The 25353-nt window shown below is 42.7% G+C and overlaps 1 protein-coding gene across 3 annotated transcripts in view; it reads left to right on the forward strand.

The window, feature by feature from the left end:
• The window catches only part of ABCA1 (ATP binding cassette subfamily A member 1), a 92061-nt gene that overhangs the window by 18429 nt on the left and 48279 nt on the right, over positions 1–25353 (forward strand). For all 3 annotated transcript variants that reach the window (XM_042023422.1, XM_042023424.1, XM_042023423.1), the window contains exons 3-5: positions 2865–2958; positions 6205–6346; positions 7223–7344. In XM_042023422.1, coding sequence (XP_041879356.1) covers positions 2865–2958; positions 6205–6346; positions 7223–7344 — 358 coding nt within the window. The remainder of the gene's footprint in view (positions 1–2864; positions 2959–6204; positions 6347–7222; positions 7345–25353) is intronic.

Consider the following 25353-nt stretch of genomic DNA (forward strand, 5'->3'; position numbering starts at 1 on the left):
TGTTCCTACTTCAACTCCAGGTGGAGCAGGGATAGCTGAGGGGTTGGGTGCTTGAAGATTAATTTCATTATTTACCAGGCTGGTCTAGTAGTTGCAGCAGAAAAGTGGCTGAGAAGACTTGATCTTTCAGTATCCACTTAAAATGAAGCTCAGTGAGAAGTGTTCCCTTTTTAGTATCTTTGTGTCCTTGTCTGGAAAGGCTGCAGTGGATGAAAAGTGCTGTCATGGCAGGGGAGGGAACCTGCTGGCCTTTAGGAGCAAAGGAAGGTAACTCAGTTTTTGTTGAGCAGCACAAGAGGCTTGCTGAGGAGTCTCTGCAGACATGCTGCTGACCCTTTGATCTTGTCCCTGTGTGAGCCGCTGGTGCAGCAGTTGCCAGCTGTCTCACTTGCAGCATTTTGCTGCCTGCTATGGTACCTGCCTTCAGCTGTAAAGGTGCAGTTTGGTCAGTATGAGCTGCCTCCCTCCTTTCTCTGTCCTCCCTGAGCTTGTCAATCTGCCAAGTTAGGTGTGTTGTGCATGTAGCCCACATGTGTTTACCTTAATGACAGTGTAGTTACCGGTAACTGGGTGTGCAGAAGAGGAGCTGTGTGTGCAAGTGGCCAGTTCCCCCTTCAGCAACAGGGCCGCTTGGGCACTGCTCTCCCCCCCAGTGTCATATGGCTGGGGCTGATATTTCTGTGAGCAAGCCAGGGCTTGAGCTCAAGGGCAGCATTTTCTCATTGGTTCTGTAGCAGTTGCAGGGCTGTGAGAGGCCATCTGTCCACACCGGTCCCCCCAGGAAGCCTCCACAAGCCTAGCTGACAGTGCTCTTCCCCAAACAGTGTAGCAGCAGTTGCTTGGGGTACATGCTGCTTGCCTACAGCCACAGTGGCAGAGGGCTGTGACATGTGCAAGAGCATGACCATTGATGCTGGAAGAGGGAATGGACTTGTCTTGGTTTCATAGCCACTTTTCTGTGAAGAGGAGGAAAAGTCCTGCTGTGTTATCCTGGCAGCCGCTATAAGAGTATCCTGAAAACAGAAGGAGTAGACAAGTTGTCAGTGTCCTCGCTCTGAGCATCTTTGATCTCTGGGAGCCATCTTTGATCTCTGGGAGCCAGAGCACTGTTTAATGCAGAAGGAAACAGGCTGTGAATGTTAATGGCTGAGTGTGTGCTGCCACTACATTGTTTGTTGTAGTAAGAGACCAAAGATATGAGGCATCTTCCGGGCACCTTTGTTAGTGTGGTCTCAGTGGAGTTTCTTACCCGGTAATTGTACAGTGTGGGCATGAAAATAACAGATGACAGAATATTCTGAGTTGGAAGGGATCCATAAGGATCATCAAGCCCAACTCCTAAGTGAATGGCCCATACAGGGATTGAGTCAGCAACCCTGGTGTTATTAGCACCATAGCTGGTTCTAACCAGCTGAGCTAATCTCAGGATCCAATGGGTAACGATATCCCAAAATTATCTTGCAGAGACTGGCACTGTTACCAGGAGTGCCTGGGAGACTGATGCTCAATTTTTATGCCTTTTAGATAGAGCTCCTATTGGATGTTTAATGTCAGCTATTAAGGGTATCTGGGAAAAGCCATCCTGCATCATTTCCTCTGCTGGATCAAGTGACCTTTGTTTTAATGCCCTATTTTTACAGTGTGAGCTCATGTTGAGGTACCATAGTCACCTAGAAGTCTCTGACCTCAAAGTTTGCATGGAGTGCCTTGTGCTGAGTCTTAAGAGTCCAATTTTAGCTGTTAAGGATGGAACATGGAAAAACATGTTTGTGGGTGGGGATTCTGTCTCCCACTGGGTTGCAGGTCTTACACTTTGGATTTTAAGGAGAATGATGTAGACCTCTTGTTAGAAAAGACTGAGTTTTTCAGGAAAGAAGTGGAAAAGATTTTTCTTCACTTGACCAGGGAAACACTCTGTTCTCTTGCTCCTAATGGATGAAAAATATGAAGTAGCAGCATAAAAAGCTTTCAGGTTTTCCTTGTCTCATAGCTCACTGAAAATAAATGTTTGGGCAGTCTTTCTGGAGTGGGAAAGTAGGGGTGTGGCTAGTGAAGCTCAAGTCTGGGAAGCTTCGCTTGTGTCTCAGAAGCTCTCGGCTGGAGAGCTGCTTTTCCCACGTGCTTCTGTGGGATGTGACACATCTCAGTGAATTTTTCTGCACTTCAATTCTCTGTCTAAGAAATGCTGTGTATTTAATAGCACGCTGTTTTTCTTCTTGTCTCATCCCTCTAAATAACAGAGTTCTTTCTTTATTTACCTGATACTCACTGCCTTTCTGTAGATGACCTGCACCAGTGGGTGCTGCCTACCTTCAGGAAAAAATATACGTTAGAACAGAAACTAGATATGAGCCTAATCTTAGTAGCTCTGCTTTCTAGATACCAATATATTTCTGCACCACTGAAAGAGTTGGCATAGCATGTATCAGCACAGTTTCCATGTCTGATGTGTTAGGGTAGACGCTTAATGGTCTACTGTGAGAATGGGATACATGTACCCCACTACTTGAAAAAATGGGATAAAAAATTCAGCTTATTGCTAGAAAGATTGATTGGGAGGTTTCTTTCAGTAAGGGGACAGAAAACTATAAAAAGAAGCCAAAAATAGCCCTTTAGCACATCCATTTTAGTTGAATAAGTGGCACATGTTAATGAGAAAAAACTAATTCTTTGCAGATTATCCTCTGAAGCTGGAGGAACAAACTTCTTGATCCTGGAATGCATAGGCAAAGCAAAGACAGTTCTAACCAGCAGAGACAGTGCTTACAAAACTGTTCTGGCTTACAAGTGGATTGTCCTAGAACTTCTATTCTGACCTTTATTTTGAATATAATGTCTTAATACTTTGTCTTTATTGTTTCCAGTTCCAGCTGCTGATTGAAGTTGCCTGGCCTCTGTTTATCTTCTTTATCCTGATCTCTGTAAGACTTTCATATCCGCCCTATGAGCAGCATGAATGTAAGTACCAAACACAGCAGCTGTACCCAGAATGCTTGTTGTTTCATGGTTAGAAGGTAATAATGCAGCTGGCAAGATGCAAAGAGCAGTGGTTCCATACTTCAGTCAGAAATCTGCAAGAGGATTTAATAACTCCTTTGCTTCCACCTCGGGAACTGCAGTTAACTGATGATGTTGCTCCAGGACTGTACACTGCTGCTCTTTTTCCTGCTGTTTCTCATTTTGTATTCATATTACCTGAGAATTTGCTGTACAGCTGTGACAAATCTATAAAACCTGCACAGAACCCGTATCTTATTTTTCATTTTTGATCTGTATGTGACTTAGCATAAAAGAATGCAGTGTTCTGATCGCTAAGAAAGCAATTTTGTTTCCAGGTAGTAAAGTGCATTAATGTATCACATTAAAGAGCACAAGAGCCATTCTGTTCCTTCTAGCCATTACAGTGTCAGCTCTGCCTTTAGTAGATTCAACAGTCATACATTGCTGAGAAAAAACAATTCTACTTTTCTCTTTGCACCCTAAATGGGCAAATTTCTGCTTTTCTTTCAAAGGAAGCTTGTTCTTTATAAATGGCTATAGGCCTCTTTGGTTGACATTTGATTTAGGAAGCATGACTTGTTTGTTAGCAACATGCTGTTGTTTTACTGTGTTTGGTGATAGCTTCATACTGCAATTAGCTGATTGTGGAAGAGCTCTTTGTTTATCTTTCCTTAGCCTGATTACTGCAAGGTACGGTTTAAGGGTCAGCAAAACATGTTTCTGAAGGGCCCTCTGAGGTGTTTCTTTCTTAAAATGAGGAAAGAACTTGCTTTTACAGCACTTACCCTGTCTTTGCAATGGCTGGGGCATTTTGTGCTGTTTGCTAGGTGTTCAAGCTGGTGTCTTTCAAAGCTGAGATGTCAGTGTTTGCAGTTTCCCATTACACTTTGGACTCTGCTGGTCCTATGTGCTGCCTAACTTGCTTTTTTCAGCATTCAACAGCACACTTGAAGCTTCCTTAAATCTCATACTTTACATGGTATTTGAACTGCCTCTTCTGACTGAAAGTTACAGTGACATTAGGAGAGATACCTGTAATAACACATGAAGCTGAAGAGAAGCAATAAGCACTCTACTCAGTTGTTATAAATAGCTAGCAGCCTCAATGGTAGTTTATTTCAGGTACGGCAGGGCTGCATATAAAATCAATCCTAGCAAGAGCTGTGATTTCATAAAACTACTTAGATTGATCTTGCTAGTCAGTAGCCTTCTCATAAAATATTTGCTCTGGCACCATGCTGTCATAAGCATAGTTTTGAGTCTTTTACCTGCAATCCTTTTTCCTTCCCATTTATGTTGACTGTTATTGCTTTGTCTGCCTTCTTACATTGTCCTCAGCAGTTATAGAGTGTAGGGCATCTGGTAATTTTTAATTCACATTTATGGCTAATTCCTCTTCATTTTTTGAAGAGTTTCTGCGAATAAGTTTCTAAATTGTGTTGTCTGGATTGGTTTTACTGAACGTTCACTCATGCTGACAGATGTGGATGTGCTGTGAAGTGAAGCAGTTTTTGCTGCATTGTGAGCAGAGATAGAAAAGAAGAAGGCTTTTGGGTTCATGGTGAACTCTTTGGCAACCCTGTGGATGCCTTAAGGGAAGTAGGATTGCTCTCTGTAGTGGCAGTGTTCTATGCTGTTCTGAAATCACTTGTAGGTAATGCCTGGTGATAGCAGTAGCAGAGCTGTGTGCAAGTGCTTTGTAGCCTCCAGATAGCCTCAGTATTTTAGTGATAGTCTTTTTCAACAAAAAAGTAAAATTTTCAGTTTTCTTTCCCTGTTTGAGAAGAATCAAGAATTGGACTGTTGTCAGGGTTTCTTGTTTCTAATGGCTGGGCTTAGTGTGAGGAAGTTTCCTCCTAAAATATGGAGGAACAATTAACTTTGAAGTGATAGTTACGTGGCTTTCACCAGACCAGTCAGAGAAGATATCTTAGATTGTTATTGAGCTAGATTGTGTCTTGTAGAGCTCTTCTTTTCTGTTCCTCTGACTCTTCAAGGTATTCAAAATGCACTTTATTGGGAGTGGGAGGGAGAGAATCTGACAAGAAGTGACTATCTTTTCTGTTTTCTGTGTATCTCGTCTGATTTACAACCAACAGATTCCCGCTTTACTCTTGGAGAAACTGCTGTTACATGCATCACTGTCTGTAAAAAGTTACTATAAACTCTTGTGTGCCATTCCTCTTTCTGTATTGGCTCTGAACATTTTCTTGGAGTTACTAACAATGTAAAATGAAAGGCATGGAGGACAGAGAAGGTGATTCTCTGGGAAATTTTACAAAAAGAATATGAAAGTCTTAGCATTTTTCTTCTTCCTCTACCCTCACCTCCTCCCCAAGCCTCTCAGCCAAGAAGGACAAAAAAAGGAAAATCAAACGAAAGTCAGACAGCTCAGGTAAAGAGCTCTTCTGTTTTAAACAGAGAACTAGGAACAAGGGTTCCCTGGGTACTGGAAACAATAAACCTTAGTTTCCTTCATCTTTCTCCTGCACAGAGTCCTTGGCTTTCTCCAGGGAGGGCTAATAAGATTCCCATCTTCCTTCAACCACGTACATTAACCATTCTTGCTGTAATTCAGCAGCTTTGATACCTCTTTCTTGGCCTTTGGTACTTCCTTTGGGGTAGTGGAGGAGCCAGCCCCCTGAGTGATAGCAGGCATGCTGGGAGGATGAGGTAGACACCAGAGGGAAGAGTGGGCATCTGATCCTCAAAGTCTTGAGCTTTGAGGTACCGAGGAGGGGACACAACCTTCTTCCAGGATTCCTTCCTAGTGCAGGGGTGAGGAAGTGAGCTCACTGCAAAAAGCAGCCTGACAGCTTATCTAACATGCAGGATTATACAAGGCAGGCCTTTCCTGCCCTGTCATTGGGGGTATGGGATTCAAAAGTACCCAAGTGGCATTACTGGTGGATATCTGCCACGAGTAGTTTGTTACTGCTTTGTTCTTAAACAGGATGTAAACTCTCGCCTACAACTTCAGTAGTTCTTTAGCAGAAGGATTTAGACTTCAGCAAAGAGATTTGAAAGAGCAGTGTGGAGAGTCTAACATAAGCTCAGTCCTTCTTAGTGTTGGGTGTTCTGCTCTTTCGTGAGCACTTTGGGGCAATACCCAGTGCAGGGTTAGCAGTGCTCTTCAAATACAATGTTGTGTAGTAAAAGCTTGTATCATGTATTTGTCTCCTAACTCCTGTGTTTCTGTTCCAGGTCATTTTCCAAATAAAGCTATGCCTTCAGCAGGAACCTTGCCATGGATACAGGGGATCATCTGCAATGCCAACAACCCATGTTTCCGCTACCCAACTCCTGGGGAATCCCCTGGTATTGTTGGAAACTTCAATGCCTCCATGTGAGTCTGTCTGCTTTTGCCTCATCCCTATTCTGGGGAAAACATGGGGAAATGGGGTATTTGGAAATCACCAGCTAGTTATGAAATCTTATGCTAGTGGGGGTTTGCAATTTCTACTACCTCTGAAGTACCAGATTCTTCAGTTACCAAGTGCATAGGGCCTAGCAGACAGGTGGTAGGTGTGCAGAATTCTCAAGTCCAAGCACCTGAAGCTCTTGGTGAATGAAAAGCGCTGCCTGGGTAAGGACTGAGTCCATTCTCTTACCTGGGCTCAGAATTTGACCCATAAAAAGGTAAGTCTTTTTAAGATGTTCTTTTTTCAGAGCATCTCTTTCCCTGTTTAATGAGCCTGTGAACAGTATAGAGTGTGAGGCAGTTGAACAGGTTTAGGGGATACTCTCTGACATTTATCATTTATTACTGGCTAACATGATGCGGAAAGCACAGTTGATGGCCAGCTTTCCTATACCTTGCCTTACTTGCTACATTCATACTGTCAGGAAAGATAGGCTTAGTGCAGAGTATAATGTGTCTGCAACCTGGAGAAGCATTTGAAAGGAGCAAGGAGATTCTTAAATTATTGTTCTTCTAAGAAGCAGTAGATTATAGGCAGCAGTAAGCCCTCTCCATCCCAGTCCTAAAAATGCTTTCAAATGCATGATGTTCCCAATGTAACTTACATTGACCTTGCATTAGCAGATATCTTCTGTTGGGCTCCTTGGATTGTCCCAGGGTGTTCACTGAGCAAAGGGATTTTTTGTGCTGGAGTGACATAACCAAAGGGAATTAAAGTTTGGAATTGGTATATAAAACTGTATCTGTGGATGGTGGCTCACAGAGCTGATGACTGCTAGTTGTTTTTCTGTTTTCCCCCAGTGTTTCCCGCCTGTTCTCGGATGCCAGGAGGTTACTGTTGTACAGCCAACAGGACACAAGTATAAAGGATGTCCAGAAGGTCCTGGGAAAACTACACAAGTTGGGAAATTCCTCTGCCTTAGGTAAGAGCCTAAAAGAAAGAGTCAATATTTGGTATTTCTGGTCTGTTTAATTCCATGTATGTGTGTAAATTTCAGGAATGTGCCATCATGTGAATATATGCAATTATAACTCAGAATTTATCGAACCTTTTCCAATCCTGCAGAAGTACCTTAAGCCTCTCCTGTGTCAGAGCTTTTTGTGCTCTTTGTTTGGTGGAAGAGAAGAGGGGTGGTGTGCAATGCCAAGAACAGCAGCTGTTTTGGATGTGAAACTATAATCCTGGGCGCACTGAAGTTAGTCAAAGTGCTCATTTTCTCAAAGGAGTCCAAGTAGTGTGTCTTTTTGGAGAGTGCTAGTTATTTTGGTGTTCTGTCAAGCAGTGAACACAATGTAGCTACAATTTAGTGTTCTAACGCCTGAGCTCCAGAGGGAAGTGTGCTGGAAGAACACAGATGGGGAAAAGCTGATGTTGGCCTCCAATTTACAGACTGAAAGCTGGTTATTATCTGACAATGAAGTATCCATTTCCCTTCTTGTGTTTGATTTTTGGAGGGTTTTTTTTGTTCCTATAAGACTGTTTGGTGTTGTATACTTCACTCTCTGATACTGTCTGGCAGGATTTTGAATGGCAGGGTACGAAAGAAAACTGTCTAGGGGGCTTTCACAGCCCTATTTCCCATGAAAAATTAGAATCCTCCCATTTTTAGCTTGTGGAAAAGATGATGTGCCTTCCTGTCCTGTGCAGATGAATGAGTGACTAGTGTGAGATCACATGGGAAGCTTGCAGCAAAGCTGGGACGTGAAAGAACTGTTCCGTCTCAGGAAATGTGGCAGATCTCTTGCTATTGCCAGGTCTCTCTGACATGATACCTTGTAAAAGGTTTTTGGGATATTCATCCCAGAAAGATTATCTATCTTGGCTGCTGTTTTAGTGTGGCATGTGTCTAGTGGAAGTGATGGAAAGTAATGGTTTAGAAAGACATACAGCAGGGAAATAGAAAAGGGAGCACAGCCATTGAGGGTCTTCACCTACCGCCTTTGTGCAGCATGTGGAGCTCTTTGGACACAGGTGGTATTTTAGTGTTTTGTGAAAATTGTCCTTGGTTTCACAGCTGTAGTTCTTCTTAGCTCTCTTCATTTGAAGATGGCTCAGGCACACTGCAGGAAGAAAAATATCTGACCTGGTATGATGTGAATAGTGTCACACAGTGTCTGATGTGTGCTGAGCACACTTTAAGCAGAGATGGTGTTTTTACATTCTTTCCTGTGTTGCTCAGTACATTGCAGGTTGTCTTGGAATAATCTGTACTGTTAGTGACAGGTTGACAGGTATGTGCTGAATCTATGTTCAGACATGGACTGCGCAAGGTATTTGTCTTGAGTATTTAACCCTCCTCTCTCCCCTTCAGGGCTGCGCAGAATCCTGATGTGACCAGATCTGCACATAATACTGTGGTCTACTGACTCTGAGCATTAGTTGATACTTGTGTATAAAGGGTACCTCTCCTTGCTGGGGAGCTCAGTATCCATACCACCAGGCCTCCTCTCTTTTTACTCAGAGAGCTGGTGAGCAGCAGCTTCAGAGGGGAGAGGATGCAGAGTGAACCCTTTGTGCAGAGATGGACGCATAAGGAACACAGCCAAAATGAGTTAAGATGACTATTTCCCAAGGAAAAGTTTAGTATTGTTTTCTTGGATATCTTCAGTTGTTTGGTTTGATTTGCTGGGAACAAGCTCTCTCCATTAGAATGACAGATATTGTTGTTAATGGTTTTACACTTCTAGCTGTAGTATTTTACACTTTAGTAGTACTACTTTTACACTTATATTGGCAAGTTAACTCTTCCAAAGAGAGTAGATGCTGGTGTGGTGTTTTTTGTTAGGACATGCAGTGAATGTCAGACATGGCCATTTATAAGAACACTATCCAAGCCATAAGCTGAAGCTCTTGCTGCTGGGAAGGTTTGAGGGGGAGGAGTGATTCCAAGAAGAGTTTTGCATATGGAGTACTGTACAACTTGAAAGTCAGAAGGCTCATGTTTCTCTCCACTGTAAAGATTAGTGGCCTGACTGCAAAAACAAGCCTCAGACCCAGTCATCAGACTATATTTCTACAATAAAATATTTCAAATGTGTAATCAAAAAATCAAGCCAATGTGTCATTAGAATGACAGAATGTCCATTGTTGGTAAGGCTTTTAGAGAACAAAGCCTGTTTGTCCTTCTTATGCTCATTTACAAAGCCTTCCAGCTTGATGGACCCTGCTGCCCACTTCTTGGCTGTGTGATTCATTCTCTGACAGCATGCATGGAACAGCATCCTCTAATCTTAGAAGTACTCATGTATTTATACTTAGCAGCGCTTAGATTCCTGTGCAAGGAAGGTCAACTCTCAGTTGCTGTTGACGATGAGGTGTGAGAGATGCAAATCCTCTTCACTCTGGGGCATTTCCTCTAGTGACTCTGGGAACCTAAGGAGACAGTAGGAGTGGATGCCAGATGTAAGTGCACCACCCAGCCTGAAAGCACTGTCTGTATACGTGTGTTTCCCCCAGTAGCAGGAAGGCTAATTATCAATAAGCTAATAATTGAAAGCATTATAATATTCTGTATGTTTTAACTCTGGCCTGGACCTGAATTTGTATGAATTGGTGGTGCAGACAGGTGCAGCTTTGCAGCTTCCCCAGTGGGATGGACTGTATGCTCCCTGGTGTGTGACATGGGCTCTGTTGGAGTGTCTTCAGCTCCCTTCTCCCCTCACACATTCTTCCTGCTGCTGCCTGATGACTTTGAAACAGGCTTCCAGGAGTTGATCCCTCATTGCCAGCATACAAACTGGAGCTAATGCTAGTCACGCAGAGTATTCATGTCTGTATCTGGCTTCTGACACTGGAATCTGTTTAGAGACCATTTGCCAAAGTCCTTCTGCTTGAACCTTCTTTAAAACAACCCTCACAAACTAATGGTCAAGGTGTGACTCTTAGTCATCTGATCTGAAGTTATGCATGAGCTGAACCTTGGGGATGAGAGACCTACTTAAGATGGGAGGTTGCTTGAGGTGCTTGCACAGGTATGTGCAAGTCAGTGTCTTCGTTAAAGACAAGGTAGGACACTAAGGTTTTGTTCAGGCCATGCTATGCACTCATTCCAACAGGCTTTGTCTCTTAGGCACTTCTTGATGAGGTGGGAGATAATTCCTCATAACAGGCCTGTTTGTGCAGGAGTTTGAGAAGGAACAGCAGAGAAGAGCTCTCTGTTGGAGAGGAAGGTGTTACCAGTAAGGAACAGTCCAGTGCTGCTTCATGTAGCACCTTTTTTGGCCAGGATAAAGTGCTAATTGCTGGTGTGAGGGAGTTCAGCACATGCAGCTGTCACATTCTATGGGCAGTGCTGTTGTGTGGCCGCTTCCAGCAAGCCCTGGGCAGTGAAATCTACGTGCAGGCACACACATACCATAACATGATCAATTTTGCAGGCAGGTGCCAGGTGCCCTCTCTGTTCCACTTGTTACATGTCTGTCCAGCAATGTCACCAAGGTCTTTAACACTCATGATAAGGCAGAGTGCAAATCAGAACAGAGAGTCAAAGACCTTGGTGACGGCACTTTCAAGAACATGACAAGGTTGCTGGGATTGCCAGCTGCAGTAGGTTTGGATCGCTGCTTGCAGGCACTGAATTTGCAGCTGGCCTCAATGTCATTTTATCAGGTTAAGTGTTTGCAAGAAATAAGCTTTTTTTCTGTTTTGAAAGATGGAGATACAGCTTGCTATTGATGCTGAGGTACATTTCTTTATTTTTCCCTTCTGTTTTCAGGACTCCAAAATACTTTGTTCTGTAGTGCCACAGGGTAATAAATTATCAGGTATAATTAAAGCCGTCTTCTTTTGTTATCGCTGAAAGTTGCAGATATAAGCCAACCTGGCTATATTTACTCCATTGCTCTTAGTTTTCAGTGATCCCAAAGGGCATGTTTCTGTTTTTCTTGAAGCCAACCCAACTAAACAAAAATGGAACAATGCAATAGGCAGAGGGAAACAAACATTGCCTAAGAAATTGTATCAGATCTCAGGCTATTACTCCACACGTGCCCTGCCTATCCCTGTTGTTTGCTGGATTAGTATTGCTCGTGGTAGGAGAGAAACATCAACTGGGTGGCATTCTTTGCTGATGTTGCACTCTGCTGCACAGAGATGTTGAGACTGAAGGAGTTTGCAGCCTGTCTGGTCAGTGCTATTAGTGCTTCTCTTATTTAACAGGTAAAGGATTGTAGAAGGCTTGGGCTAAAGAACAGCCTTGGGAGGGGTTTTCTGGTGACTTGTGTATTGCTGTATGATTACAGGCTGCTCAGGGAAACAGGATGTCATACATTACCTGCTAGGTGACACTAAGGTGATGGCTAACTCCCTCCTCAATGTCTTGTCCCTAACAAAATTGTCCCCACACCCTCAAGCTAAACATTCAGATTGATTCTTATACCCTAATTAAACTGTTTCCTCCCTGACTTCCTTTGGGAAGAATCCTAGCAAAAGCCAGCCAGGCTGGAATGAAGACTAGCAAACCATGCGTCCAGGTGGCCTTCACCCCCAGAAACACCAACTGTGGCAGGGTGGCATTCCTGTTGCTGTGCATAAATATACACCTGGATTCTCTGGTAATGTGCTCCACAGTGACATTCAGGTGCTTGCCTTTCCTTTAGGTCGAGAAAAAGTGTTGCCAGAAATGTTGCCCTGTGGTATCAGTAGAGAGATCTTGATTTATTAGGGTAGGTAGGAAGGCTACTTTACCTTTTTCAGTACCAGTTACCTTGCACTAGCCCTCAGCAGAAATCCCTAGGATATTCCTGGCTGCTACTTCCTCCCAGACCAAAGCACCCCTCCAGGAAGGGGAGCCTGGGACCATGTGGGGAACCACTGTGATTTCTGCTGCAGTCAGATGCAGCCTGTCACAATGAGCAAGTGGAAGAAGCGGCCAATACTGGGTGCTTGGATTGCGCAAAGATTGTGGTGTGCCATGTCAATTGGGTAGGGGATTCAGGTACACATGGCAGTTTTCCCACATTTGTCTAATTAATTTTTTCTTCAAATCTGTGTTGCTGAGCAGGCACAGATATGAATGTCCTTAGATTTTATTTTTTTAAGTAAATGGAAATTGTTTAGGCAACTGCGGATCTTCTGGAAAGACATTTCCAAAACATTCTTGGAAGGGCGCTTTAAGTCCCTTACTACAGGTAGTGAACAAAGTCTCTGTGTGAATCCAATGGGTCTGTTATTTCTTCTGTCCTAAACTGAAACTAGGAGGCTGACAGTCAAGAGATGTGCAAAGGTGGACAGACTCTTACGGCAACGTTTTTTATAGGGCAGTTAGTTATGTAGCTTTAATTAGTTAGGTGGCATGATATTTGCATTATTCAGAAAATAGCATCCTGTGACTACAATATAACTGCATATGGAATTACCACTTTCAATGGAGCCTGCTTTTGCTTTCCTTATTATTTGGTAGCCGAGGATGTGATTATCAAGATAATAAAATTATCTTGATAGAGGTCAAGGTACAAAGGTCTGCTGTACTTCTAAATCTGTTCCCAGGCAATCATACTTGTTTTCCATGGGGCTGTTCATGAGCAGTTGTTACTATGCGACTTTGCTTAGAGGTTGAGATGGGCAAACACATACAGCAAAATGTATATTGCTGTATTCTGATTCTGTAGAACTGGGCTTTAGTGTCTGCTTTTGGTCTAAACTTCGTTTCTACAGAGATGCTTTGGAACAGAGAAGTTTAGAATTATGTCAGCTTGGATTCTGGGTAGATATGTATGGATGTGAGAGAGTAAGGCTCAAATCTCTTAGAATGGGGAATTGAAAAAACGCATGCAGTGTTAAGTTAAATCTGGCCTTGCTGTAGTGTCTGCACTAAACTAGGCGACAGGAGCTTGAGAAAAACGTTTCTGAGAATCCTGTCGCAGAAGATGGTGTGAACCCTGTTGAAAACACACAAGGAGAATTGCAAGCTTGTCAGCATAAGGCTGTGCTGGCGGTATGGTTACTTTAGAACCAGCTCACCCAGTAGTGCTGGTTAATGGTTTGACTGCATGTAGGGGAGTCAGCAATGCCCATAGCTACAATTAGCAACAGAACTATTCAAATAGATACCAAATTGCCGTTTCTTGAGGGCACCACCTTTATCTTTCTTAACTCACCTAGATACAGACACAATGATAAAGAAAACAAGAGTTGCTTGCTGTGCTTGTCAGTAATTAATAACTAGTATGTGCCTCAGAAGCAGGACCATCTTAAAAAAGTTATGGGTGTTTTCTTTAGTCTTTACCCTCCTCTGTCAACACTGACTTTTATTTTAAATCAGCAAATAAAGTAGAGAGCGTTAAGTGAACAGTTAAACCTCTCACACTTAGCTATTGTCTCCCTCTTTGTATGCAGCCTTGTCAGTACAGCTTGCTAAATGTCAGGACTATGTTGCCAAAACTTACACTGTTTTAGCTTCAATTTGCATTTATTTTCTATGTTTTCCACTGTGGCAATTCTGCATTTGTTTTCATTGACTTTTAATCTCAGAATCTTAATATAATTGCCTGATTTGTGGAAGACTGCATTCAGTTTATTTAAGCTACAGTCTGAGGTTGGTTGAGACAGCAGGATAGTGACTTTTCGCATCGAGCTTAGTGTTAGTAGTCCCCTAGGAAATTTGTAACACTGTTATCTGATGAAAAGTTCAGCTTTCTCAGGGGATTTCCGTGTGCCTGAGCTCTCATGCGAGTGGAGATTATGAAATTGCCCCATTTGGAAAAAGCCCTGTGCACTTCTGTGTTTGATTGGTACTGAGGCCAGAGTGCCTAATTTGGGTCTGACCTCCCATATCTTTCAAGTTAATATTCAGCTTTGGAGCTATACCTAGTAATCATACATTTTATCTTCAGCGTTCATTACAAACACTTATTACCTAATTTTTACAGCATTCCTGTGAGCTAAATAAATAAACAGCTGCCCTCATTCTGAAACACAGGAGGATGTGGCAGTTTTCAATGCAGTCAGGAGGCAATAAAAGCTGATGGCTTTTAAAAAATGTTGATGATGTATCAAGTTCATTTTTACACAGGCAAGAAGATAGAGCATTGATTGACTGATTTTTTTGAAAATACATGTCAGTTCAATTTTTGGGCAGTCTTTTATGTTCTAGTTAAATATTTTGGGTCATAAAATAAATGAGTGTTAATACCAGGATCCTGACTAAAATCAAGCAAAATGTTCTGCCACCTGTTGCTGAATTTCTTTGCAGCTTCATTAAAATGCAACAGTCTCTACTTCCAGTCCTAGAGTTTTTTTGCGGTTTCTCTGTTTTATAGAATAGCAGTTGTGAATTGTTTGAAATACACTTTTAATTCACTTTACAGGTTTTGTGCTTATATTTTCATATGTTTTGTTTTCAAAATTCTGGAAAAATCCATTGAATTAAATGCAACAGTTGCAGAATTTTTAAAAAATGCATCTGTTTATGTATTTACTAAGTGTCAATAATTGAGTTTGTTAGAACTGCATATTGCTTAGGCCTGTGTATCAGGAATCCTCAGCTGGTGAATTGGTGTAGCTCTGCAAATTTAGTGGAATGTACGTCATCTATTAGCTGAAGATCTTGCCCTAACTTTTTTTTTATGCTGACCTGGCAGCACTCTGTGTGCTGTATGTGGGGGAGATTCATGCTGTTCTGTGATACACATCCTCTGTAAACAGCCAGAGTTTCTTTCCCTTTCTAATTTAGCTTTAGTTTTAAGGATGGTGCAATAAGCGACCCTTTAAAAGGATTTAAAATAAGACTCCTTCCTGTGAGTTTTGGTGTTTTGTGGTGGTTTTTTTCCCCTCTCTGAACCTTTCTGTTCTTCTAAACATATATTTTTAGAGGCACATACTACCTGAGGTAATATTTAGATGTATTTTTGCTTGATGTTGTCAGAAGGTTTACATAACCACAGACAATCAGAACTCAATAAACATAAACTATTGTATCTCGGAACATCTTTTCCTTATAGTTCTCTATCTATTTTAACATGTGCAGCTGAAACATAACTGGACCATATCTGAAGCTGACTGAGCATAGATATATGCCAGAAGGAGATTTGCTTATGGGACAAAGACGGCTTACTGCAAAGATAGCAATATCTTAACTCTGAGTGCCTGTTCTGGCTCGTGCCAACCAACTCCTTAGGAAAGCAGCAGCTGCTGCCTACCCAACAAAATGTTACTTCAGAACAGTAGGGAGGAAAAAAAGAAAAGTGGTTTTGACACTTGATACATTATGTGAACTTGGAAGTCCCTTGTCCCAACAATTTCCATTGCAGCAGAGGGACAACTGTATGAGAACATGGTCAACAGCCATCACCTATGGTGTTACCCTGCTCTGTTCCACATGCTTGGTGCCTAGCAGGTGGGGAACAGTGTGCTGTCAAGCCAGAGAACACAAATCAAGACAATGAAGTAGCCCTTTAAGACCTCAAGTGTCCTCACGTACCTGGTCTTTTTCATTGTTTTTCGTGTTATCTCTGCTGCTACCTTAAGGAAGTGTAAGGAATTTTACCGGTGTATCCATAGAAATAATGCATAAGACCTCTCCAGCCGTACACATTCCATTTTCTTCAGGTAATTCCAGTGCTTTGTGACTCTGGTACATGGAATCAGGTTCCTAAAGTACTAGCGAGCACTGTTCTTCTCTGTGTCTAGAAGTAATCCAGCCCTCTGTGTAAAACAGTGTGGTGCAAATGCTCCAGGGTGTATTTTCAGCCAGCAAGTTCTGTCAGTACCAAAGGGAAGGAATGGTTAGTATATTGACAGTCCAATAGAAAACCAGCTGGAAGGATGAGCTTCTGAAACTACCAAGACAGGGTCTGTTGGGACCATCCTGATGTAGTGTAGTATAGTGTCATGCTCAGAATATGAGAGACATGGTTTCCAGTCAAAACTTCATGTGAATTTGGGCAATCTTTATCTTCTAACATCTGTTTTTCAGTCTTTCCCAAAGATTGAGAAAGTTCTTCAATTATTTTGAAGTGCTGTTGCTCATCAATCTTTTCTTTAGTGCTGAAGTTTGAGGGTTTTATTTCCATCCATTGGACTTGAGACTCAAAAGCAAACCCAAAGAACTATCCATAAGGGTAACTTTGCAATGACCAACTAAATTGAAATGTAGGGAGCAATCATGGGAGGTTGAAATAATTTAGATGTAGGTATGTTTTCAGTGGAAATAGACAGTGTTTCTGGTTAAACTAAGTGCAGTATAATGATTGGCTTATTGTTGTTAATCTTTAGCATGTTAATCTTGGTTGCTTTTACTCTTTGTTCTGAAGGTGGCTTGTGCTGCAGCGAGCTGGATAAGGAGCATTAGGACTTGGCACTAAATTCAGAGCTGTCAGGTCTTCCTGAACATAGGAAAAGTAAGAGCTACTATGATCTGCTGACTGCAGACATGGTATCTTGCTAAACTATAGAATAAGTCATATGTCAGCCAGGTTCCCCGAATTTGTGACAAGTAAGAGGAACAGATATCTTCACACCCAAGGGAGGGGCAGCTTTTTCTCTTCTCATCAGCCTTTCTGTGTAAGAACAAATGCAAGTGCAGGACAGTCGGAGTGCTTTGATCCTGGAAGGCTCTGCCTGCCGTTTTGCTTACAGTTCCTCATTACCCATGCCAGTTTCATGGGAGAAGCTCTTCAAACTGGATAGGTGGTGCTGTGATAATTTTCAAGTTGGAGGGTACTACTGGATTCATTCTACCTGCTTGTTTTGGGGATTCAGAATGATTCTCATATAAGTGTCTTCTAGTTGCATTTGAACCAGCAGTCTCACAGATGCATGCTTACATAGCTGGCTTATGAAAACACTTCATTACTATTAGTAATGGTCATTTGATTAAAATGTCCAGTCCTCCTTTTTCCTGTGATTTGAATTTCCACTAAATTTAAGGTCACTTGCTCAAGTACAAAGAATTCTGGACAGGGTCCTCCTTGGTCACAGCTTATTCTGTCAACTTCTGTTTAGCTCCATGCATGTTTAATAGCATAATGCCATTCCTTATAAGCTTGTTTGCCATTAGAATAGTGGTATGTGACTGGATGTGACCATGGCATTTGGTTTTCGGTTTCTCTATTGTTTGGGGTTTTTAATATATTTTACTTTCTGAGTTGATGTTTTGAAACATCTAAAACCTGCATATTATGTAGAGCATTATATTCCTCATGCAATGAAAATCAAATCCTAACAGCAAACCCTTACTTTCTGCCTCTGTAGAAGAACCCATCCTGCCCTGAGCTGGGTTTGACCTTTGGAGGACCTTCTCCATAGTCTATACCATCCCTGAATGTGTTCCATTTACCACTCCTGAAAATAATTTTGTTGTAATAATGAAATACATTTTATGGTCACATCTGTGGTCTGTTATCTCTGTAACTGACAAGCCTGTTCAGAGGCTAAGAAATTTGCAGTTTGTCCTTGTATTGTGAACATTAGCAGGAGAATTTTCGACCAGTTATAATGCCATGCAATTTGGAGCTCTGCTCAGGATCTGCTTCTTAAAGCAATACAGTGACTGTTCTTCTGTTTCCTTTAAGGTTGCTTTTTTTTTTTTTTTTCACTGTCAGATGTATAATTTCTGCATAATTTCTTTCTGCTTTTTTCATTGGCAAGCTCTATTTCATGGTTGTCTGTGTTGATAACAGAATTTGCCTTGCAGTGGGGAAAGTAATGAGAATATCTGTTCTGTGGCATAATGCGAGGCTTAGGGAGGTGGTTGGGTGTGCCCCTCCATAGGCAGGAGCTCTGCAGGCTGTGTTTGCCAGCAGGGCTGTGGTAACCAGACTGAGGCTTTTGACTCTGTGCCTTGTGTCTTGGCTTTCTGACGTAGAGTCTTTGTCTTGTCATGTGTGTCATACAGGAAGAGGGCTTGATGGCTTTTGGGACTTTACCAACTGCACAAAGGGATGTATTAGCCCCGTGTTTGCTGCTGGCTTCCCATGCAGGGTGGAGATGGGATCTCAGCTGGCTTAATGGGCTCTGTATGCCTGAAGTCAGTGTATCCCCAGTGAAGACTAACTGAGGACTGGTTTGTGTATGTGCATTAGTACATGCTGAGAGCTGTGCTTTCTGCCAGAGTAATTGTGCTGGACTATATTTAAAGCTCTTCTGAGCAAAAATAGTGACTTAGAGAGGAATGGAGGTGGTCCCAGTGTCACAGTCCCAAGATGAGAGGGAAGACCCGGGCCTGTTGCACAGCATTCCTTCTCAGGAGAGATGCTAGCAGCTGGAGATGAATGGCAGGCTGCTTCTTCTTGACTCACATCACCATTTGGCATGGCAGATATATGAAGATGATGGACCCTGGCTAAGGGGGTGTTCACTTTGGTATTATCTAGTGTCTGCAGAGGCAGCACTGTTTGATGTGTGATGGCCTCAGAGCAGAGAGCTATAGCCTACTGTAAAACAGGTCAGGCCATGGCTGCAGAAGGAGCAGCACTTTGACTGCGAGCAAATTAGATTTGTATTTTCACACTAGTAAATCCTGCACAACAGGCCTGCTGAGCTGCTTGATTTCTTCTAAGCAAATCAGGGCATGGCTGTCCAACTTTTTCACAGGACAGTTCTAGCTCTTGCCAGCATTAATAGGTACACAAGCAGCTCTGAGAGCTATTCTCACCTCACAGGGGGAAAGCTGCCGTAGAGGAAAAGAGTAATTAAAACGTAGTAACTGCTTAAGAAACCAAGACCAAAAACCTTAAAAAATATTACTTTGTCATGCTTTTTGGATGCGTTGTCCAAGGTTAGGAGTATAATGAAGGCAGGTGAAAACTTGTTGCCTTGCCCAGCACTGTAAAAAGTTTGCTTTTCATATTGTCAGTCAGTGTCATTGGCTCAGTAGGGTAGCATGGTTCACCATTAGGAGATTGCTGTTTCCTCTGGGTGGTTGTCAGTTTGCTCTGGGTTATCGTCAGTTTGCAAGTTGTTCAGTCTTTGCTTTGTCTGTTGAAATTATTTGAGAGCCCATTTTTGTTTTTATAGGATGTAGCTTCAGACATCTTTTGTCATTAAATCACGGTGATAGGTAATGTGTGAAAATCACACTCATTGGGTTAAAGTGCACCTGTTCAAGAGGAATACTTCCCAGATAATGAAAAATTAATACAAAGTTCCAGTGTACAAGGTAGTTCTGTGGCAGCATTTGACTTGCCTGCCCTAATTGTTTCACCATGTGAGGGTTTCCTGAAAGACAGGTTTCTAGCCAGAGTAGTGTGTGCTACTAGGAAATGCCCTCAGCTGCTGGAGCTTCAGCTCTTGGTCTCAGCTTCAGCATCTCCATGGGTTTGTGTTATCCAAATCTCCTGCTGCTGGAAGTATGACCAGTGAAGAAACAGTGCCCTGGGTGAAGCAGGCCTGTGTGACCAGGGTGCCTTGCGACCTTGTTCTGCAGTCATGCCTGGGCACAGTTTTGCACAGACTTGATAGCCAGCTGTGCAATCTGGCTGGGCTTTGCCTTCCTGTAGAAGTGCAGTTTTACCTGAATGGGAAATTGTGAATCTGAAGTCTTTGTACAGGGAGAAGGAAATGCCTTGTTAGCTCACTTGACATTCTTCCTTTCTTTGCTCCTTCTGTTAATTGGTAGAGATGGGTGCTGAGCTGGGAACCCACTTCTTTTTTTTTCTCCTTTGGGCACTTGTGGAACCTTGCTGATTCTAAAGAATGAAGCTAAGGCATCTCATGCCTCATCCTATCTCACTGTTTCATCTCACTGTGATGCCTTAGTTGCTGTTACAAAAATGATTGGGTTGCCCTATGAGCAGTCTCTGTGGTAAGAAATAAGGGTCAGAATTTAATACCAGCTTCTGTGTCACAGTGATATTTGGCTGTGATGAATACAGGCTTAGCCAAAGGCTAGCAGGTCTCCCCGGCTGCAATGGATATAAAGAAAATAACATAATTGTTTTCAGTCTTGCGTGTTGAATCAGTAGAGAGTGAAATCCCCTGATGACAAAAAGCCGTGTCCGTAGATCAGACATATTGCCCTACTTTCCTCTTAGCTGCTGAACTAACTTAAGGCACAAAGCTCCTTCTCCCCTTTCCTTCATTTGTTTTTTGTAGGGAGTTAAGGTATGTGAAGCTGGGAAGTAGATCTGAATGTCACAGTGTTTTCACTGAGCTTGTTAGCTTTAAAGAGGCTGAAAACCTGCCATATTGTAGATTATGGGCACAAACCCTTTGGGCAGAAACTCCACAAATTAACATTAGACCTGGTGAGCTTTTTACTCTACAGGATTGAGATAATGTTGAATACCATTTGCATGCCTTTTATTTTTAGAAAGCAGTGTTCAGGATGTGAAAAACATAGCCACAATCTCCATGGGGTTCTGTTTTCCCACCCTATTTAATTTGAAAAGACATTGCACCATTAACTTTCTGGAGGAAGGTATGAGCCCTCTGCACTTCTCAGTGAAGGAAGAAAGAATGGGAAAGAATTTTGAGAAGAGTCTTGTTCTGTAACCTGCCCCTAGAAGCTTTGTTTTCTTTTCCACTTGTCTGTAGATCTTCCCAGTATTGTTGGAAATTATCACTGCTTACTATGGGACCTGTTATGATCATACTTGTAGTAAGATCAGCAAATAAAACCGATTCCCAGCCGTGGCTTCTCTTGCACTTTGACCCAACTTTTGAGCTTGTGAAAGTAACTGGAGATGTGTTTCTGGAAAGAGGGAACTAAAAACCTGTGGCTTTTGGACCACAGATACTTCTTCACTACACAATCAGCGTTCAGTTGTGGTCTGCATTGAACAGAGACCCCATAGCACTGATTTGCTATTTTTTTATAATGCATGTTTTTATTTGGATGTTCATTTCAATCAGCAATATAGCAAGCATAGAGGTTGTTTTTCTTCACTAATTCATGTGACTGTCTTGAGCTCTTTGATTACATTTTGGGTTTTGGGGTTTTTTTCTGTTACCACACAGATTTGATTCTTAAGCAAGAACCAACTGGCCTACCACTGTGCCCAGACATGAAGGTGCTGGAAAACGTTAGGTTGTCAGTAAAATGCAAATCTTAACATGTAATACAGTGCTACAGTCCTGTAGGAGATGCTCTGCCGTACAAAAATCCAAGAGTTTCTGGTTTTGATGCCCAGAATGCAGTCCCCAAGGTTTGTTTGAACTGCATGGAAATGAAGGACAGCTGTGCCTTTTGTGAAGACAATATCTGTGGAATGCTGCCATGTGTGATTTTCTAATCCTGACTGGTGTCTTCAGAGAGGAAGGGAAGCTTTGTGGTTAAGGCACAAGACCTCCAGGTCTGGGAGTTCTCAGTTGTGCAGGAAGCTTCCTTATGTGACCATATGAAGGATCTTTCTCCCTGTCCCACATGGAATATGGACATCTCTTCTGCTTGTTTCATGTGGATGGGGATGGTCTCCTTGTTGCATTGCCATACTGTGCCCAAACTGGAGCTAATTACAACAAAGGCATTTCAGCCCTACTAGACCTGTTGGTTTTGGGGGTTATTTGCATGGTTTATAAGCAAAGACTCTGTTCTCTGCTGTTGCTCCCTTGGTGTCAGAACTGAAACTGTTAAAGTAGTCTGCCTTGGGGAAAAGCTGTCTCAGTATTATTTATGCTGACTATCCCACCAGTGCATCAGCAAGGTGGTTCACATTAGATTTGACAGTCTTTGAGTGTGTTTGCTCAGTCTGACCTCAAGTTTATCTCCCCATTTGCGCCTAGGGCTTGGCTTGCTTGCTGGGGCCTATGGTTTTAGCCAGGAGGCCAAACCCAGGGGTGAGGGAGCATGCAGGGCTGCAGCTCCCTTGGTTTCCTGTGGAAGATGAAGAGGAGGGGAAAGGAGAGGCTGCATGTCCATGTCGAAGTACATAGAGAGATTCGTCTCCAGTGTGCTGCCTGGTGTTGTTCTGTACCCACCAGCTTGCAGTAGCTGATTGTAACAATGCTCTTGGCCACTCTCAAGCAAGAGAGGAGACATGCAAGTTATATAATGTTTGAGCTGACATTTTGTCTCATGCTTTTTGAGTAACTTGATAGTGTGTCTAAATTTTTATGGCAGGAAAATACTACAGTAGTAGACCTATGGTGGTAAAAGGTGTTCTTCCACTCTGGGTGTTTGCATTATTAAGTAAGCTTGGTATTAGCCTTCGGAAGACTTGCCCATTTCTTTTGTTTCCTGCTTTTGGAGGGTTGGTTTTTTTTTAAATAATGTTCTTTTATTTCTTTAGGCCCAAGTGGGCAAGCAGTCATCTTGGATGGGAATGGCTGTTTTCAGGAGGAAACCTCTCTTAACTCTTGACTTTTTGAGGTATCCAGAGAGAGAATTTAGATGCATTGCAGTGTTCAGTGCTGTTCTGTGGTTTCATGTGTGAGCTGTTATGCATGCCTCCATGACTGAGAGGGATTGCATAAGACACTGACCCACAAGTCCTGGAAGTAGGACCAGATGGGGTGGGGGAGAAAATGCATGGTACAAAAGGCTGGCTTTGTGCTTAGGGTACTGCAGGCAGGACTGTGGCATTGGGATTCAGTCCCTTGGTCTCACAGAGCTTTCAAGTGTGGCCTTGGGTAGTGGTCACAGGCTCATGATCAGCTGTCAGGAAGCCAAACACTACCCCACAGTTTTGGTAACCTTGTTCTATTTCCTTCATGGTTTACTCCAAATGATGATGAAAACTCCTTCAGATGTTTGTAGGAGATCCTTGGAAGGCAGCATTGATTTTCAGCAAACTCTAGTGCTAAGCAAGTCTGAAAATGCTTGGCATGACAAAAAAGGCAGGAGATGAATGCTCTTCTAATGCTGGACTGGTTAATTACAGCTGTGGAAGATGGTGACTCTTTGTTACTCCCCCTCATGATTACAGGCAGGTCAGCAGGAATCTCAGTATAGTTCAGGTTGTGTTCTTGCAATTGCCCATAGAATATCTCCCTGACCAGGAAAATCATGCTTCTATATGCCAAAAATCCTCCAAGCCAAGCCCAGACAAAATAGACTAGCAAAACCCAAAAGCAACAGAACAATGAGGAAACAGAAAAGCGGAAGAATTATTGTTTGGCTACCTTTTTTTTTTTTTTTTTCCCAAAAGGCATGTGGTCCTTTAAGAGAAGCTTGAAAAATATCTTAAATGGGGACAGATTCAATGAAAAAGCTTGCAAACATCTGATCTCTGCATGCCAGTGTGCCTTCAGGCAGCCATCCCTTTGTCCATCTGACTTTCTGAACAGTCGATGATCTCACCAAAAAATAAACAAGCTGCAGAAGTGTTTAGGGAGTTTGGCACATTTAGGAAGTAACCAAGGAATCGGGGTGGGGGAAGTTTTTCCTCCAGTTGCAGTGAAGCAGAGTGCTTTAGCCTCTGCTGGAAAGAAAAGGACGGCTTTATGTTTTTGCAGGAGCCAGATCTTTTCCTAGGCTTTTCCCGGGTGGGGAGTGGGGTTGATGGTCGATTTTCGGTAACGGGGTTCGGTGGAGCGTTTGCACGGCGTGCTCACAACCAGCATATTCATGAGTGGTCCTGCTGCGTGGGAGAGAGGAGGGCGAGGGAGAAACTTTTGCCCCGGAGTAACCTCCGCATTGCCTCAGCAGAGGCGGGTGATTTACTTTTTCGTGTGGAACAAAAAGGCAACGGGGAATTTGTAACTGGATATGTAGATGAGGGAGCAATGACCGTCAGTAACCCCGTGTACTTGCTGCCTCAAGAGCAGAGCGCCTGGTTCCTTCCCTTTGCCGGCTCCTCCGCAGGATCGGGCTGGGAAGCAGAAGTGGCACCCGACCCGCCCGTCTCCCTTGTCACCTCCGGTGGCACCCTGAGTGCCGACCATGCTTTTTCCTGAGGGGGCCCATTCTTGACAGTATCACCTGCCCAAGTTAAGCCAAACCCACCCCCTAAGAAACCAAAACCAGCCAACCAAAAAGAAAAAGAAAACAAACCCAAAAGCAACCAAACAAAAAAAGAACAACCAAAAGACCCCTCCTGCAAAAGAGGTGTGAGAAAAGGTTGTTACAGCCATCCCCTATAAGAGGGGGGAAGGTACAAGCCCCTGGTTCTTCCATGTCATTACTTTCTCTTTAGAGGTCATGGTTTTCCACTCTTTGCTCTGGGTTGTGGCATCGTGTCTCCTAGAGTAGAAAATAGAGCATGACACCTAGCTAGTTGTCTTACCTCGGCCTGGAAATCTTCACTCTGGTAAATCCTATAGGACCTGGTCTCTCACCTCCTCCTGGCATAGCTGCTTTACTCATCACTGCTTGTTTAAGCAATGTGGAGATAGAATTGGCCTCTCTCTCTTAAATAAAACAGCAACAACAAAAAACAAACTAAAACTAAACACCGCTCCCCCCCTCAAAAAAAACCTCAACCAAACCACAAAACAAAAAACCAAAAGAACCCACACACAAAACCCAAGAAAACAACCCAGAACAGTGTGAGAGTCAGCTTCTTAAGATCCAGTTTTGTGGACTTTAATAGTTTGCTTGGATTATAATTTCCAGATGGTTCCCCTCTGCTGTGATGAAGGTACAAATTGGTTTTAAAGCCAAGAGCTGAAACACCAATGACATGAGAAGGTGAAGCATTTGGGAAAGGAAATGGAAACAATGCTTGCAAATGTATTTTTTAATTCCAAGTAGCTAAGATTGTTTCCTAGACCTGTGTGCTATTCTGTATCATACCTGTGTGTCTGCATATGTCAGACTTTGAAATTTATGGTAGAGTACATCAGCTATTAACATAATTAACCAAAGGCTAGTAAATCCCTCAGTGGCCCATGCACCAGCTCAGTCCCATGCTCAGTAACAATACAGGGATTAAGTGCTAATGCTGTAGTAGGTTTCAGATCAGGGGAGCAGCTTAATGTGCCTTGCTTCTGTGTACGTATGAACAAATTGAGCTGAAGTAATGATGTTAATGGGAGTTGTTTTTGAAGGTTGATTTCTTTTCTTCTTGTTGGTTTGGGGTTTTTTTGAGACCAAGGCACCATGGATTGAGATTTC

This window comes from Corvus kubaryi, unplaced genomic scaffold (genome assembly GCF_017639235.1).
Source record: "Corvus kubaryi isolate FWS band 111438036 unplaced genomic scaffold, C.kubaryi_AGA036_p1.0 37249, whole genome shotgun sequence".
Taxonomy (NCBI): domain Eukaryota; kingdom Metazoa; phylum Chordata; class Aves; order Passeriformes; family Corvidae; genus Corvus; species Corvus kubaryi.